Source organism: Cololabis saira, chromosome 8, assembly GCF_033807715.1.
Source record: "Cololabis saira isolate AMF1-May2022 chromosome 8, fColSai1.1, whole genome shotgun sequence".
NCBI classification, from domain to species: domain Eukaryota; kingdom Metazoa; phylum Chordata; class Actinopteri; order Beloniformes; family Belonidae; genus Cololabis; species Cololabis saira.
The window spans coordinates 42525877-42544539 of NC_084594.1; the positions used below are offsets into that span (position 1 = coordinate 42525877).

Here is an 18663-nt window from a genome sequence, read left to right on the forward strand (position 1 = left end):
CAATTGCACTTCATTCCCAATAGGGAAATTTGTTTGCTATTTTTATTTAAAAATAAAGATAAAATATTTGAAACAATTTATTCCATTGTCTTTTGTAGTTTTACCAAAAAAATCGAAATCGAAAATCGGGTTTTCAGAGAAAAAAATCGGGATTTTATTTTTGTCCAAAATCGCCCAGCCCTACCATAAATGTATTTAAAAAACAAACATTTACATTTTCCCCTGAAGCCGAGGTGTGGCAGCTAACCATACCCAACTGACGCCCCTGTGGTCCAGTGGTGAATGAGCTCTCAAAAACAAGACCAGCTTCACCTGGCGTTGCTCACGTGGTCGGCAGAGTCCTAGTCACGTTACAGCTTTACATTACTCTGTCTAGCTCGGGTTGCAAGAGTCACGCCGTGTCGTGGTTTGTGAGTAAAATGAGGTGATGTAAGTTATTTTGTAAAAGTATAAAAGTGAAATGGATGGGAACTCTAAAGGATGCAGAATGAGCGGTCTGTTAGGTGTTAGGTTGCCGTGATGGTTTAACTTTGCTCTGAGGGGAAATTTTCCTCCGTCAGCTTCATTTCCTTTTGCCTATTCGTGCCATAAGTTCGGCATTGGCCGCCGCCTTGGTCCTCATGTCCTGGTTCTTGGCCAGATCTATGAGGACGCTGAGGATGCTGGTGGGGACGTCGAGGGAGAGGGCGAAGCGGGAGCCCTGCTGGGCTCTCTTGGGCACCTGGGAGGCCGGGCGGGGGGCGCGGGCACGCCGGAGCTCCAGGTGGCGCTCTGACCGGAGCAGGGAGTCCAGCAGGTCGAAGGCCAGCGCGTCCCGCTGGGCGTCCTCATGCAGCCGGGCCAGGGCCGGGCGGCTCCGCTGGCTCTGGGCACACAGCGGCAGCAGCAGAGCCAGGCACAAGCACAGCCGCGCACTCCGCATGGTCGGGGCTGTCTGGGAGAGAAGAGCCAGCACAATCACAATCACAATCAGAATCACAATCACTATCACTATCACAATCAGAATCACAATCAGGTTTATTTGGCCAAGTCAGGTCAGACAAGACGTGGAATTTGACTCGGTTATTTTCGCTCACTGTACAGTAAATAGGCAAATAGGCAAATGACAGCTCTTATTAACATATATACAGTACTCGAGTTGTAAAAAAGAAAATCAGGGGGGATGGTGGATTTTATCATATGGGGACAGATAATTTGTGCTGATTACAAATAATATAATATATTACAAATAATAGCAGTGACCAAAACACCTGCAGAAATACTGCAGGAATGACATAGCAGCAGTTAAATGCAGCCTCTGTAAGCTTTAAATATCCACTGGGCTTACATCAAATACATCAAAACACAACAATAAAAAACACTTTTCTGAACTTATCAATATGACTCTGTCCTTCACAGGATAAGTAAAATGGATCACTGCAAAAACTCAAAATCTTAACAAGAATATTTGTCTTATTTCTAGTTAAAATGTCTCATTTTAGTAAAAAAATCTCATTACACTTAAAACAAGACTCATCACTGGAAAAAACAACAATTTTCACCTGTTACAAGTAGATTTTCACTTGAAATAAGTAGAAAAATCTGCCAATGGAACAAGATTGTTTTGCTTGTAATAAGAAGATAAATCTTGTCCCACTGGCAGATTTTTCTACTTATTTCAAGTGAAAATTTACTTGAAACAGGTGAAAATTGTCAAATAAGTTATTTTTCTGGTGATGACTCTAAATGTTGAAATAGCAGTAAAACCACATTCATTGATGAAATGACATAAGGGATGGAAAGGGGGGATGGCAGTTTTACAGGGGGATGATTTGGACTGTTTTTATTTCAGGGGGGATGCCATCCCCCCTCATCCCCCCTCATCCCCCCTCAACTCCAGTACTGCATATATATAATTTAAAAAAGTGAAAGGTGCAGCAGTATGAGGTAGACATGGTTATTGAATCGAGCCGCCAGTCACGCTGACATCAACCAAAATCTTCTGCTTTGCAACAATTACTTCAACAGTTATTAACAACAACATCCAACTACGCAGTTCAGATTGATGTATTTCTAAATGCTGCAAAGATCAACTTTGAAAATTAGCAATTCTTCCTTTCAAACAGTGGAATGTGGTTCTCAGATGCAAAATCTACTTCTATAGTCATGTTCATTTTCTTCAGCAAGTAACGGATGTATACACCTGTGGACATCACACACGTCTTTTTAAAAGCTCAATATTTACTATCTATCCATTTATTTTTACAATCAAGTGCATTTATTTTACCCCTGATGGAATGAGAAAGTTTTAAAAGTTGTCTGCATGTCCCTTAGCACTTATGGCCAGCATGAACTCAGGTTTTAAGTGCCTAATTAAAGGCAATTTCATTTATAGCTATGCATTTTGATGTCCACCGGAGTGGCTAGTGAAAGGGTCAAGAAGTGAAAAAATGTATTACAGTACTAACTATATACTTGCAGAAACGTCTACATTCAAAAGTAAAGAACCTTTACGCAGCAGTTTATGGATAAAACCTTATATAGAGTGATGATTAGGCCTGTGTTTAAGAATTCGATTTTCCAATTCTAAATCGATTCTCATATTAATTTCTAAAAATCGATTCGTATGTCTAAAGATCGATTTTTTTTTATTTTTTTTTTCATCATTACATTACAACTTTTGGTATTTTTTTGTTTTTGCCCAAAAAAGGAATGTTTTGTTGGACACAAGAATAACTGGTGCCATGTTTTTGCCTTTAAATATGTTTAAAGGTATGAAAACATTAAAGTTTTTGGTTATAATTGCATAAATTGTCTAAATTCTCAAAAATTAAAAACCGAAATAGACGAAAATGGAAAAAATACAAACGGAATGTGGGAAAAAAGAAAAGCGATTTCATCCGACTCTGTTTCCTCCCTGGATCTGTTTGGTAATTCTGACCCACGATGTTTCTGAAAACAGTTCTATCAGCATTCTGGGAGCTGATTGGTCCTTACAGTATCATTAGCTGCAATACTTGCTGTTGAATCTCAATATAATACTAGTATTAATATGTTGCATAACTACAGTCATATAATTCATGCAACAGCTCAAAAAACAGCTTTAATAGCAAATCAATATCGGAATCGAATTGAATCAAATCAAATCTTGATAATCGATTCTAAATCTTAAGAATCGGAATCGAATCGATTCTTGACATTTGAATGGATTTTCAGCCCTAGTGATGATCAATACTCACTCAGTGTCAGCGCTGTGGAAAGTTGAGGAGAAGGCACTTGTCCTGGTGTGGCGTGAGCGTCTCTCAGGTGTCTCTCAGGTGTGGGACCGGACCGTCTCCCTGCAGCCTCTCGACCCGTGTGACCCGAGCTGGACGTGCAACTGAACTATCTGCACTCCGGTCCTGGATGAGACACTGCCCCTTCTCCTCTCCGCTCCTCTTTCATCCCAACGCCCTCCCCTCCTTTCATTTCATTTCACTTCCTCTGCTCTCATTGCCGTCTTTCTAAAAATAACACGATGCAAATCACAACAGCTCGCCTGTAATGAATCAGAGTTACTGGGTTTGGAGTCAGAGATCATGTCAGAAGTTCGGCGTGGACAAGCTGAAAGACGGAAATTCATTTATGTCAAATATGCCATTCATGGTTCATTCAAAGGGTATTTTTTCCAGACTTTTACACCCACTCTCACCTTTCTGGTCTTGTTATTTCTTATCTATTTCATACTATTTAAAGGTATGAAAAGGAGATGTGTCTCCATTACTGGAGTTAAATTCTGGAATGATGCCAACATAAATTTAAAAACATGTCATTCTCTTTTGGTTTTTAACAAAATGGTTTGTAAAGCTATTTTTGAAGCTTATAAGTGCGATTGACTATCTGTTAATGTTTCTTTGCTTTTCTGTTTCTTTGCCTTTTGTTGTTTCTTTGCTTTTCCATTGTTTCTTTGCCTTTTGTTGTCTCTTTGCTTTTCTGGAGGTCGGTAGCCAAAAAAAGAAAGTTGGTACTATAGGATAGGCTTTTATAAGCAGTTTGCTTCAGCCTATGCCTTTTCAGTCATTTTTCAACACATCATTATTGTTTTTGTGTGAAATGTTAATGTTGTGCACAATGTTTTTTGGTGTCGTGTTGTTTTTGTGTTGTCATGACTGAATACACTTCATTCATTCATTCATTCATTATTGCTAATACTATTTCATTCCTTTTACTACTTGTGTAATATCTGTAAGGTGGCCTTGGGTGTAAAAATAAACTATTATTTTATCTAATTTGATTGGATGTGCTTTAACATTTTCAGCAACAAGTTATGTAAAGATTTAAAATGTGAATCAAGTTTAAGAAGATCATTTACTAGCAAAGCCCCGGGTCAAATGAGGACTGCAATTTGTTCTGGTTTCATCACCAAAACACAACTCTGAGCAACTGTTAGAGCCAGCAAGAGAAAAAAAAAATATTGTTTTATTTAAACTGACAGCCTTGAGTGTCCAGACAGGACAGTAGTGTTGAAAGGAAGGGAAAAGACCCACAGGAGACAGGTCTCAAACCGGGTCCAGCTGCAAGAGATGCTGCTCAACCAGTCCAGCCGTCTGGTCCCTCACTCTCATTCATCACCATTATTATTATTATATAGAAAAGGTCAGAATCAATCACAAACCATTTTCCATGTGTGATTGGACCCCTAGAATTCCAGGTGTCATGATAGGCGAGGAAAGGACTTTTTAGTAATGAATTACATCTTTATTTCGTGACTTCCGATCACCACAAACATCACCAGACCTGCAGCTGGAGGATAGTTTGCACTTTTAGTTTGCATTTCTCAAACACATCACACAAACAAACAGCATAAGAACATTCAAATTATTAGTTAAGCAATATCTTTTGAATCAGTATAAGTAAAATGATAGAACATTGAAATAGACATCACTTAAACCAGCAGCTGCTGAGACTGATTGTCTGACCTGCTGGAAACTGAAACATAGTTGGTTTTGACTGTTGTTGAATGTATTTTTTCTTTCTTTTTTTCCTGTATTAGATCAGTTGTGAAGTACAAATTAAAAGGAGCTTGAGGCCGGATTGTGGCAAGATTTATGAAAAAAATCTGTATACATTTTAAGTTTTCTAGTAATAATGTCAGATGAAGCGTTCCAAACCCAAAACAATGAGCCCTCTAGTGTATCTCTCCTTTGCCTTGAACAGGCTGTGTGCTGCAAAATGTGCTGCAATTCGGTCCCGAATTTCCCGCGCTGGGCTGCGGATGTGACGTCACATGACGCTGCATGCGCGTTCTCCCCGTTCTCCCATGCCGGCTTCACTGTTGGCTGCAGTACCCCCAACGGCCGTCGTGGTGAAGGGTGGCGCTAATTAGTCTCATTTCTTAAAAGGAGCCTCAAGCTCCTTTAAATGAAATTGTGGACTGCTTTTCAGACTTTTTGACGACCTCACTGTGCAATGTTTTTGTTGTGTTCTCATTTCCCTGTCTTCATTTTGTGGAGTGTCTCTGCTTTTTTGAGTATTTTTAATTTGATATCTAGTGGAAATTTATTTGGTTGGTTTTTATTATCTTATTTTTTAGTCCTTTATTATTTTAAAATGTTGGCGGACCCCAGGAAGAATAGCTGTAGTCCTGCTGTAGCTAATGGGGATCCTAATTAAACAATTACAGGACTGTCTCAGAAAATTAGAATATTGTGATTTTCTGTAATACAATTACAAAAATGTCATACATTCTGGATTTATTACAAATTAAGTGAAATATTGCAAGCCTTTTATTATTTTAATATTGCTGATCATGGCTTACAGCTTAAGAAAACTCAAATATCCTATCTAAAAAAAATTGAATATTCTGGGAATCTTATTCTTAAACTGTAAACCATAATCAGCAATATTAAAATAATAAAAGGCTTGCAATATTTCAGTCGATTTGTAATGAATCCAGAATGTGACATTTTTGTTTTTTTTTAATTACCTTACAGAAAATAAAGAACTTTGTCACAATATTCTAATTTTCTGAGACAGTCCTGTAAACAATTTGTGACTTAAAGACCAGAATATAAACTCTAGTGTCAAATTTGAAGCCAGATTTTGCTAGAGATCTTAATATGAGATTATACTCCCATTTTTCCATGAGATTTGGACATGACGACGACACACGTCCACATGGTTTAGGACATTTCCAGCTTGGTTCTGTTAGTAAACAAGGGTTTCTATTATTAGGAGAATGAGAACGGAAGCATGGAGGAGCCGGGCAGAGAAAAGCCCAAGAGGGAGACGCAACAGGACGGAGCTTAACTACCTCAGTCCGGCGCATCAGCGGACCTCTCCTCATCTCACTAATGACAACATTATTGCACGTAGGGCACAACAGCGGGCCCCTGAGGGCCTGGGCTTACGTCTCCGTTATCCACAGATATCATCCTGAAGAGTCACAAACATGTCACCGCCGCAAACGCACTTGATCGTACCAGTCATGTCACCGTCATCGATCCAACATGCCGATAATCTGAGACAATGTCATCACAATCAAGTTCTAATGCGTCACAGCAGTTTCTGCTTTCCCCCCAAACACTTGACATGAGCTCTGTGTACAAAAAAACTAAACAAAACACGTTTATCAGAGCATCTTGATTCATCTGCAGCAGAAATGATAACCCCGCTGCTCTGCCCATTCAGCCTGTTAACACGGAAATTAATCTCACGCAGCAAAAACAGAACGCTGGAAGAACGTAGAACCCGAGAAAGTGGAGCTCCATCCCCACAAACGCTCGCTAAACGTCATGGTCGGATTTATTTTCTGTTACAGTTCAGTGCAGGTTACGCACACTGCAAAAACTCAAAATCTTAAGAATACAGGACTGTCTCAGAAAATTTGAATATTGTGATAAAGTTCTTTATTTTCTGTAATGCAATTAAAAAAACAAAAATGTCATACATTCTGGATTCATTACAAATCAACTGAAATATTGCAAGCCTTTTATTATTTTAATATTGCTGATTATGGCTTACAGTTTAAGATTTAATTTTTTGAGACAGGATATTTGAGTTTTCTTAAGCTGTAAGCCATGATCAGCAATATTAAAATAATAAAAGGCTTGCAATATTTCAGTTGATTTTTAATGAATCCAGAATGTATGACATTAATAATTGCATTACAGAAAATAAGGACTTTATCACCATATTATAATTTTCTGAGACAGCCCTGTATTTGTCTTATTTCTAGTTAAAATGTCTCATTGTTAGTCAAATAAAAATGTCATTACACTTAAAACAAGACTCATCACTGGAAAAAACAATTTTCACCTGTTTCAAGTAGATTTTCACTTGAAATAAGTGGAAAAATCTGCCAGTGGAACAAGATTTTTTTGCCTGTAATGAGAAGATAAATCTTGTCCCACTGGCAGATTTTTCTATTTATTTCAAGTGAAAATTTACTTGAAACAGGTGAAAATTGTCAAATAAGTTATTTTTCTGGTAATGACTCTTGTTTTAAGTGTAACGAGATTTTCTTTTATTAAAAATTAGACATTTTAACTAGAAATAAGACAAATATTCCTGGTAAGATTTTGAGTTTTTGCAGTGCAGCTCTCTAACATGAAACTGAAACCATTAAGAGATGACGTCTAAAAATCCCCAAAACATGTATATTATAGTCTGAATTTTTAAAGGCGAGACAGCAGATTTTTAGCATAACTTGTATTAAATAAGGCAGAAAAAAAAAGACCAGTCTTTTTCTATTTTTTTATTTGAGTCAGAATGACACCTGTTATGTACAACAGTGGACAGAAACAAATGTTACAGAATTTATAAATATACTCTTCCTCCAGACTGGATACATTCAGCCGTGGCTGCACTGTGCCACGCTGATGACTATTGGGTATAATTTAGCCCTCGCTGAGCTCCCCTCTTTACAAGACAGTGATGGTGAAGGTTACCTGCACGGTACGATCCATACGGGACCAAACTACTTTCAAGACTGGAGCTGGCTGCTCCCCTCACATTAACGCGGTACCTTAGTAATGAGTGGGCGGGATGGAAGAGGGAAACAGGCAGAGGAGGAGATGGATGGCTGCCTGTGATGTCGTATTAACATGTGCACAATCCTCAGGTATTCACTCAGTAAGAAGGAAAATGAGCTGAGGCGATGGCGAGGAACGCGACAACTCAAAACCGGAGCCAGTACATGGCGCTGCGCATTCTGTTGTAGTCGGGCAGCTGCTCCACGGGGCCTGGAGGGAACACAAAAACAAAACAAAACATGAAGGACGGCTTAGGAACGTCACAGCATGGGCTTTGATCTGGTTGTAATGGCGCTTTTCCACTAGCACCTACTCAGCCCTACTCGCCTTTGCACTTTTCCATGGACCGGTTTAATGTCTGACAATATTTTCACAGCCCAATCTAAAAGGTGTAGCTGATAAAAACTATATAAAATGACAAGATCGGCATTAAAAACGGTGGTATTTTCTCTATAGTAGTAATAATAATAATAATAATAATAATAATAATAATAATAATAAAAAAAAAACATAATTTTCGAAAAAATAAAATAAAATCATGGAAATTGTAAATTACCTTTTAATATGAGTATTTCTATAAATGTGTTTTTATGTTTGTTTTCTCATTAACGTTATTTAAAGCCAGGCTTTTATTTTATTTGTTATATATTAAGGAGACTGATATTTAGCGCTTTTATTTTGAAGGCGTCTCTTTTGAGCAGTGCAGAGACAAACTAACAAAAAAAAAGAGGCACGCTTGAAGTTTCTTTCACTCTCATTTTTTAAGTTGATATCAAACACAAGTCACAGACCCAGCAGCACATCTATCATCTCCTCCAGGTTCTACATCTTTAGTGTTGTTGTCTTCTTCGTTTAGATCACACAATCAAATACGTCACAGCAGCTTCACTCCAACCTCCTACTTCTGATCTGGCTATTGAAAAGAAACGAGGGCGAGTGGAGTGGAGTCGGGCTGAGTAGGTACTGGTGTAAAAGCTCCATAAATGCCCCGTCAGAGAACTCACCCACTGCTGCCACAGCAGGACACTTATCGTAGATGTATTTGGAGCAGACGTCACGGACCATCCTGGGGGTCACGGCCTGGAAATACAGAAGATCAGGTTCAGATAAACTCACAAGACTTCTGAATCTGAACAGGCAGAAAGCAGCAGTGTTTAATTCAAAACCTACATCTATGCGAGCGTTCCACTCTGCGAGGGGGATGCGTCGCCCGTAGTTCAGGACGTGTCTGCCGATGTCGTCACAGATTGGTGTTGTTCCTGTGAAATGAAAGGGGATGTTGACTTCCTGGGATGTGTGCATGCGTGTTTGTGGAGATGCATGAGAGAGCGGCGCTGCGTACCGTTGAGCTGTCCGACCAGGCTGGCCTTCAGAGCGTTCTGGCCTCGGGCGATGTCGCTCTCCGTGACGGTGGTGCACAAGTTCATCCTGGAGAGAAAAGAGAGAGAAAAACAAAAGAGGAACGGAGTGAGCATGTGCAGTAATCTTACAACTACCTGGAATAAAGCAGCACTTGTGTTCTCGTCTTCGGCCGGTGTTTTCAGTCCGTACTGACCAGGCGTTCTGCGACCAGTGCATCATGTCGTCGATGTTGTTCCTGTCGCTCACGAAGTAGATGCCCAGCAGGCCGGTGTCGCTGTAGGACGAGTGAAAGGCCTGGAAGCTGTGACACAGGTTCTCCTCCACCGCCAGGCGAGCCAGACGGCTGCTCAGGTGCTGCATAAGAGGAGCACACTCTTGTTATGCAAAGCTCTGGGCGTTGCTCAAACCAATGGTTCTTGTCTGTGATTATTAGCGGTGTAACGACACACTAATCTCACGATACGGTACGATACACAGTACTGAGGTCACGATAACGATACGAAATTATAGCAGTATTTTTTTTAACAACCTTGAATGAGGAACATATGACTGGAAAAAATTGTCTTTTCTTTGAAAGACACAAAATACAAAACAATACTGTGCGTTTGCCCTATTGTTACAGTTTGTAATGCTTTATAACTGTTTAAGTTTTAAAGAGAAAACCAGGCCAACCATTTTCCACAAACTGAACTAAAAGTAAATGTCAGGTTTGCATTATGCATCTTCAGTTTCATACAAGTACAAATATTTTGCCACAAACTGAATAGTTTCTCTCATGTAGGATTTGACTTTTTTCTTTTCCAGAAATTTAACAACTAAAATTAAATAAATAAAATTAAATACATACAATTTTACATCATAAAAAAGATTGATTCATGCTCACCTTATAAGTGTAAGAGGAGATTTATTTTTGTTAAGAATGTTATTTTGGTAATTCAGGGTTCATTATTGTATAAATATATTCTTTATATTCTGATGTAAATCAGGGACTATAATGACACTAGTCAGTTTATCTGTAGTGATTAGTCTGTTTTAGATTGGGCGGAGTGATACGCCACAGTACGGCACTAGGTGCTGTGTTGATGTTCTAAAATCCTACACTGTTGAGGGACATTAAAGTACACTGGAACTCAGCAGAAGTCGTTACTAGTAAACACAATAGATTAATATTAATAATCCAATATCGCGATACAGTTTGTCACCTCCACGACACGTTTCGTGACGTTTTTGTATCGCAAAATTTCGTGGCACGATATATTGTTACACCCCGAGTGATTATCCATCTTCTGGAGTCAAACAGTCCCATTAGACAGTTTTGATGGTGATAAAGAATCTTTAATTATTTAATAATAATAATAATAATAATGATAATAATAATAATAATGATAATAATAGATTACATTTATATTGTGCTTTTCTTGGACACTCAAAGCGCTAGTCAGTGTATTTAATTTAAAAAAAAGGGCACCCATCTGCTCACAAGTCAGTTATCTGTGTCAACTTTACAAGCGGAGGTTAAACTAATGTTTGCTCTCAGCGTTTGTGTGTACGTGGGTCAGTCGTGGATGCAAACTCAGTGAATAAGCAGTACGTGCACTAACGGTTGATTTTATTTACGGGGAACGAGTTCAAGTTGATGGTCAAATGTTGATATTTCTAGATGCCTGGAAAGTACAATCACTCTAAATGTGACTGTGTGACTAATATAAGGTCAGGGGGGATTTATTTATTCTATTGAAGGGTTTTTTGGTGTTTTTTTTTTAGGTCTACACTACCAGCTAGCGTTCTAGTACCAGTTACTGGTTTTAAATAGCTTAATATTTTTTATTATATAAATATTATAAACTCATTCTTTTTCAAATAAAAACACTCCTAAACTTCAAGTATTGTTGTGCTTTTTCAGGCCTGCAGCCTGCTGGGATTTTAGCCTCAGCAGAGGATTGTCCATTGTTTAAGTGCGTTTTCCCCGGACACTCCGGTGATTATATTATATAAAAGCTGACTTTTCAACCATTTTCACCTGTTTCAAGTAAATTTTCATAATAAGTAGAACAAGATTTATCTTCTTATTACAAGCAACAAATCTTGTTCCACTGGCAGATTTTCCTACTTATTTCAAGTGAAAATCTACTTGAAACAGGTGAAAATTGTTGTTTTTTCCAGTGATGAGTCTTGTTTTAAGTGTAATGACATTCCTTTTACTAAAATGAGACATTTTAACTAGAAATAAGACAAATATTCTTGTTAAGATTTTGAGTTTTTGCAGTGATCCATTTTACTTATCCTGTGAAGGACAGAGTCATATTGATAAGTTCAGAAAAGTGTTTTTTATTGTTGTGTTTTGATGTATTTGATGTAAGCCCAGTGGATATTTAAAGCTTACAGAAGGCTGCATTTAACTGCTGCTATGTCATTCCTGCAGTATTTCTGCAGGTGTTTTGGTCAGTGCTATTATTTGTAATATATTATATTATTTGTAATCAGCACAAATTATCTGTCCCCATATGATAAAATCCACCATCCCCCCTGATGTTTTTTTACAACTCGAGTACTGGTTATAACGTATAATCCGACCAAGACTGAAAAGGATATTTGCTTTAGATGCAACAAACATTTGACACAGAGCTAATAATCCCCACGTTGGAAAAAGATCATTTAAAAGTTCCCACCTTCCCACCGCCGTAGGTGAGGTCGTAGCTGCCGATGATGGCGTTGGCCACCATGAGGGGAACGATGTCCGGGCTGGCGGCGCTGGCTCCCTCCACCGCGATGGCAATGTGTGCCAGGGGCAGGCCGTCGTCACGCATACGGATCTGAGGAGAGGATAGGACGGAAGAAAAACTGCTGCTCAGACCATTTATTTTATGGGGGAGGGAGGGGGGGAAATGCAGCCAACCTACCTCACTACCAGTAAACCGGCAGGGGGACAACACAGGGACGGCATCTCCCTCGTACTCAAAAGACACTCCGCTAAAATGAGACTTGGCCAGGCCGACCAGCTCGTCGTGGTTCACACCTGTAAGAGAAGGACGACACGTCAACACCTGCTGGAGGAGAAATACAGACGGGGGGAGAGGGAGGAGAGGACTCACCCCCAGCTGCAACCAGCACCATGCGAGGGGCTTTGTAGTGGCTGTTGATGTATTCAACCAAGTCCTGGCGGCTCAGGTTCCTGCAGCATCCAGAAAAGATCCAACTTATGGATTAATACTAGGGCTGTCAAACAATTACTTTTTTTTTTTTTTTTTTTTTTTAATCGCTATTTATCGCATGTTGTCCATAGTTAACTCGCGATTAATCGCATATTAATCGCACATTTATTCACACATTTTTTGCTGTTCTAAATTACCTTAAGGTATTTTTTTTTTATGATTTAATGCTTTTAACAACATGAGAACAGGCAAATATGCTTGTTTTATGCCAATGTTTATTCAACTTTCCACAAAAAAAGCTTTTGACCTGAATGTAACATTCCTTCATAAATACAAACACAATGTAGTCCCCAACTTTACACTTGTAAAGACTAACTTAAGATTCCTTGTTTTTTTAAGCAGCTCAATGTAAAACAATGAACCATATGCATCACAAACATTGTACAAGAAGTGAATTGGTCAGTTCAATTTTTCATGCAACTATGTCTAACCTCATATGGAGGAAAATAAAAAGCTTAAAAAATATCCCCTTCTCCTCAGTGGGATCAAAACAGAGTGATACAAAAAATAAATCACAAACAAATAAAGTGCACATGTAACACCAAAGAGTTTAACTCAACATATAAAGTGCAGTTGGGCTATAATTAGCTGATACTTCAGATTCTTTGGAACAGATCTCTCTTTGCTTATCTAATGTATTCATGTGAGGAACCTCCTTCCCTCACGTCTATCCAGCGCTGTCTGCTTTTGACGAGGGGGTGGGCCCTCTCTGGTATTTGAGACTCGACGTACTTCGATGGTAATTCATTTCAAATTGACAGTACAAGCAAATAACTTTATTCTTGTCCAGCGAACCATCTGCATCTTTTTGAAAGTGAACTAGCCGTTCAAAAGTCCCTTTTCATTCTCCATCTTTCAGTTCAACATACTTTTCCTCAGGCTACGGGTGCCGTTGACCGCCAGAAATTATATAATTCTTTTTTTAAAATCCTGCACGTTAATCGTGCGCTAAAAAAATTGTCAGCGTTAAGAGGACGTTAAGTTAACGCGTCATTAACGCGTTAACTTTGACGGCCCTAATTAATACTTAATTAAATGATGGTCAATTATTCTTTGTGATGCCTGGAACCAGGAATCAGCTCCACTTGAGTAAAGACTCCCACAGCTCCTACTTATTCAGACAGGCGTTGAATCAGACTTGCACTCTGTTTCATGCTTCCTCTGTTTCATACCTGCGTCTTATCTTTTTACATGTGGCTTGTAACTAAAATTCAACATAAATAAACTTTACTTACTACTGAGACAATCTGAGCTGGTTGACTGATTTAAATATCGGTGTGCAGGCTGGCGGTTCCTCTCACCTGGCGCTGCTGGACGGGCCCAGCACGCTCTGGCCCAGAGGAGTCCCCTGGAAGGCGGTGGCGTGCAGCAGGTCCAGACACACTTCCTGCAGATTGCCCTCGATCTCCTCCAGCTCCCGCAGCACCACGCCCCTCTGCTGCTCGATCTCTGCCTCGTTCAGGGAGCAGCTCTGCACCACCTCCGACAGCAGCTCCACGGCTGGGAAGCAGGAGAAAAACACACAATATATAAGAGAAAAGGGATAAAACGCTGTTCCTACTTCTTAAAGTCCGTTGCCAGTGAGTTTTGTATTTTAGTGTATAACTGATTTAGTCAGAATTAGGGGTGTAACGATACACTAATCTCACGATACGATACACGATATTGAGGTCACGATAACGATACGACATTATAGCAGTATTTTTTTAACAACCTTGAATGAGGAACATATGACTGGAAAAAATTGTCTTTTCTTTGAAAGACACAAAATACAAAACAATACTGTGCGTTCGCCCTATTGTTCCAGTTTGTAATGCTTTATAACTGTTTAAGTTTTAAAGAGAAAGCCAGGCCAACCATTTTCCACAAACTGAACTAAAAGTAAATGTCAGGTTTGCATTATGATCTTCAGTTTCATACAAGTACAAATATTTTGACACAAACTGAATGGTTTCTCTCATGTATGATTTGACTTTTTTCTTTTCCAGAAATTTAACAACTAAAATTAAATAAATAAATAAATAAATACAAGTAAATAAATACATACAATTTTACATCATAAAAAAGATTGATTCATGCTCACCTTATAAGTGTGAGAGGAGATTTATTTTTGTTAAGGTTATTTTGGTAATTCAGGGTTGATTATTTTATAAATATATTCTTTATATTCTGATGTAAATCAGGGACTATAATGACACTAGTCAGTTTATCTGTAGTGATTAGTCTGTTTTAGATTGGGCGGAGTGATACGCCACAGTACGGCCCTAGGTGCTGTGTTGATGTTCTAAAATCCTACACTGTTGAGGGACATTAAAGTACACTCCAACTCGGATGATCGGGACCGAAAAAACGGTAGTAGTTTCCTCTGAGCGGAGTAAGATTTTGGTCCGTGGGTCGAGGCGCGGTCGGCACGCGTGGTCAGATGCACGTTACTAGTCAACACAATAGATTAATATTAATAACCCAATATCGCGATACAGTTTGTCACCTCCACGACACGTTTCATGAGGTTTTTGAATCACGAAATTTCGTGGCACCATATATTATTACACCCCTAGTTAACTTGCACTGCTTCGTACCTTTTGGGAGATCTTTGGAAAGGGTCTTCATGTAATATGCAGTATGCTCCCGGGAGGTGTAGGCACTCAGGTGAGCACCCATAGACTCCACCTCCTTCTCCAGGGCGGTTTGGGGATGGTTCTTGGTTCCCTGCAAGTAGGACACAGAAAAAGAAAAAAAAAAAGAAATGGTCACTAAAAAAAAATACTTGAAACTGACAAAAGTCAAACTAAATAACAATTTAATCATACGGACATGTTAAACTAAAGTGTGGCCAGTTATTAACATCACAGGTGTCTTCAACATTCAGTCCGTCTGATTATCTAATGGGCTAAAAGTCAATCTTCTGGTTGCTATCATGGTGTCACCACACTGAACACGGAGCAGAGACAGTAAAGGAGACAGGCTTGTTTGTTTGTTTTTTACATACACAATAAAAAAAAACAATGTTGGATTTTCCTCCTATGTCAATTTCTTTTAGTAAATTATAATGTATATTTACTTCTGTGAGTTTAAGTTATTTCTGACATATTAAGGGGTTTTCCCTCTTTAATTAAGTAGTAACAGATCTGTATCTTTCTATAAATTGAAGTTCAAAAAAATCCCGATTTAAGACTTTGGGTCATGAAGTCATGAAGGTAACCTTGAAAGCCATGTGCTCCAGGAAAAACCCAGCTCCGTTGTTCTTCTCACTCTCATAGCGACTGCCAGCGCCGATCCACAGGCCGACCTGTGAAAGATAAGTGGTATATTTTATTTTAACCTCTTTTTGAGACACCAACCAATGTAAAAACTAAGGAAACGGAACAATGCTCTTACTGTGCAGGTGGCATGTCCAGTATCTTCAGATGCAACCCTTAAACCGTTGTCCAGGCCGGTCAGATGGGTCTCTGGGGCTCCCAGCAGGCTCTGTGCATAACTCACCGAGGCCTGGCCGCGCCGCAGAGACAGCAGGATGGGCTGGAAGGGTGCACGAAACATTTAATTATATCTTAGCTTTTATTATTCATACATATACATATACATATATATATATATATATATATATATATATATATATATATATATATATATATATATATATATACACACATACACACACAGTTTTTTTGGCATTTCCATTCCATTAGACATAAATCCTTTAAAAAGCCAAAGGTGATTTCAAGGACCAGCGTTGGTGTGATGGCACATCTATTAATTTATCACAATGTTGATCTATTCACATGACACGAGCATAATGTGCACAAAAATAAAAACTAATTACAAAAATAAGCAGATCATCACGTCTGAATCATGTCACATGTAGCAGAATACCACACACTGAACTATTTAATCCTTGTTAAGTGGTCAGATACGACGACAGGCTCCGTTTATTGGTCTGTAACATAAACGACCGGTCTCTCAATGAAATGTCTAATAAAATAAATCCCCGCTAAACCAGCTACACTACACAGAGTTCGTACAGTTTATTCACAAATAATTTAAAAACACAAATACAGATAACAATCAATTGAGGTTTGTAAAATGGGATTCCACAGGAGCTACTGTAGCTTATGAATAGGGGCCCAGTCACACAGCAAAACTACTATAAATTACACAGATACATATAATAACCTTATTACCTAAAAAAAACACACAATAAAACCCTGAGACCTCCTCAGATTTCCTAGATACAAAGATATACTTGTAAAAATAACACATCAAGTATTGCTACATAAACATTCACAGATAGTTTTAGAGTTAGACATAATTTAATAAGAAGAGACATAATTTAATAACAATTTTTGTTTTAGTCTCTTTTTGAAAATTGAGAGAGATACTCTCTTTTATAGCTATCTATCAATCTCATTCCACATTTTGGGACATTTACAGGTTACACTGAAACTTGTACATTTCAGTTTCCTTTTCTTTCCCTTTAAAAGTTGTTTCCCCCTTGTGGTGTGTTCATGAGTGGGAGCAGAAATGGGGATGAGATGACAGAGTCTGTCATTGAGTCTAAACACTACATTATACATTACACAGGCATGGTGGAAAATGTTACACTCAGTAAGTTTCAGAAGCTTATATCCATAAAAAAAAAAAAAGAGGATCAGAGGGAGCGTTAAATTTGCTCCATGATATAACTCAAATCACTTTCTTTTGTAAGATCTGTAATTTGTCAACATACAGTAACTTGGATATGTATTACACCCAGAGGTGGGTAGTAACGAGTTACATTTACTCCCTTACATTTACCTGAGTAAGTTTTGGGAAATGTCGTACTTTTAAGAGTAGTTTTGAATCACTATACTTTTTACTTTTACTTGAGTAGATTTGTGAAGAAGAAACTGTTCCTCTTACTCCGCTACGTTGAGCTGTTACTTTTCTTTTATCCCTTTTATCCACGTACGCGTCAATCTCATGACATCACTGAGTGATTCTTTGGGGAAAATATTAGTTTTTGCATGTTTTGTCACATTTACACAAACTCAAACACACACAGAGTTTCTATGAGTTCATGTTTGTTCTAGTTCTGGTTAAAAAAGAAAAGTACAAAGGCTGGAAATTTTTGTGCTACTTGTGCTTAGTTTTTTTTATTCTGTTATTCTTTTATTATTTATTAAAGTACTTGAATTTACTTTAAGATTATTTTAATTTAAGCAATTTTTTATTAATTTTAATATTTTATTGATTTAATTTGTCTGAAGATGATTATTTTGTACTTTTGTCTGTTTAAATGGTTGTGTTAAAAAAATAAATCAGACGTTACTCAACAGTTACTCAGTACTTGAGTAGTTTTTTCAGCAAGTACTTTTACTCAAGTAATTATTTGGACTTGAGTCACATTATTCTGAAGTAACAGTACTTTTACTTGAGTACAATTTTTGGCTACTCTACCCAGCTCTGATTACACAATAAAACACTACAAACCCTCTCAATCCAGTGTCAGGATGAAGGTTTTGTTCCTAAATCAGAAGCTTTCATCAAAAGCCTCGCAAGAGTCAAGGCTGATTTTTAGTTCCGCGTTACATCAACGCAGAGCCCACGGCGTACGGTGCGCGTACCCTACGCCGTAGGCTACGCCGTCGTTTTAACGCGGAACCATAAATCAGGCTTCACCCTGCTGCCCTGAGAGGACGAGCCAGGACGAGCCACTAACGGCAGGAACAGACTCTTTTGAGGGATCAAACACGACCAGAACCGCGACCCCCGTCTGCGTGTGAAGTGGATTCTGCGTGGTATCGGGGAGTTTTAAACGCCAAAGCTGCTTTAATCAATTGACCTTGTGTTGACTGACAGCTAGCTGGTGCTAACCGGCCAGAGGACGGATCAGCCCAGCTTCCTGTCGGGACTATCGAGTCACTCATCACAATCACTCCCAGAGCAGACGTTTATACAGTGAAATATAGATACGTACGCTGCGGGATTTGGCGAGGGCTCGCCCCACGGTGCTCCCAACTCGACACACGGACGCCGCCATTTTTCGCACCGGTAACGAAGAAAGTCGGGACCCGGACTGGCTCGCTCCGCGACGCGGTCACGTGTCTCCTTCGCGGCAA

General features: G+C 38.9%; 2 protein-coding genes across 2 annotated transcripts; both read right to left on the reverse strand.

Moving 5' to 3' along the window:
- Positions 1-226: 226 nt before the first annotated feature.
- LOC133449572 (urocortin-3-like) lies at positions 227-3348 on the reverse strand. The gene is made up of 2 exons (XM_061728737.1): positions 3219-3348; positions 227-934 (listed from the first exon to the last, which is right to left on the reverse strand). The coding sequence occupies exon 2, from the start codon at positions 920-922 to the stop codon at positions 563-565; it is 360 nt and encodes a 119-aa protein (XP_061584721.1). The 5' UTR covers positions 923-934; positions 3219-3348; the 3' UTR covers positions 227-562.
- A 4351-nt stretch (positions 3349-7699) lies between these two features.
- On the reverse strand, positions 7700-18663 carry LOC133449573 (cytochrome b-c1 complex subunit 1, mitochondrial). Its single transcript, XM_061728738.1, has 13 exons — positions 18522-18663; positions 15944-16084; positions 15768-15854; positions 15145-15274; positions 13867-14065; positions 12446-12525; positions 12254-12369; positions 12023-12166; positions 9547-9707; positions 9334-9419; positions 9162-9250; positions 8996-9071; positions 7700-8201 (listed from the first exon to the last, which is right to left on the reverse strand). The coding sequence occupies exons 1-13, from the start codon at positions 18582-18584 to the stop codon at positions 8137-8139; spliced, it is 1437 nt and encodes a 478-aa protein (XP_061584722.1). The 5' UTR covers positions 18585-18663; the 3' UTR covers positions 7700-8136.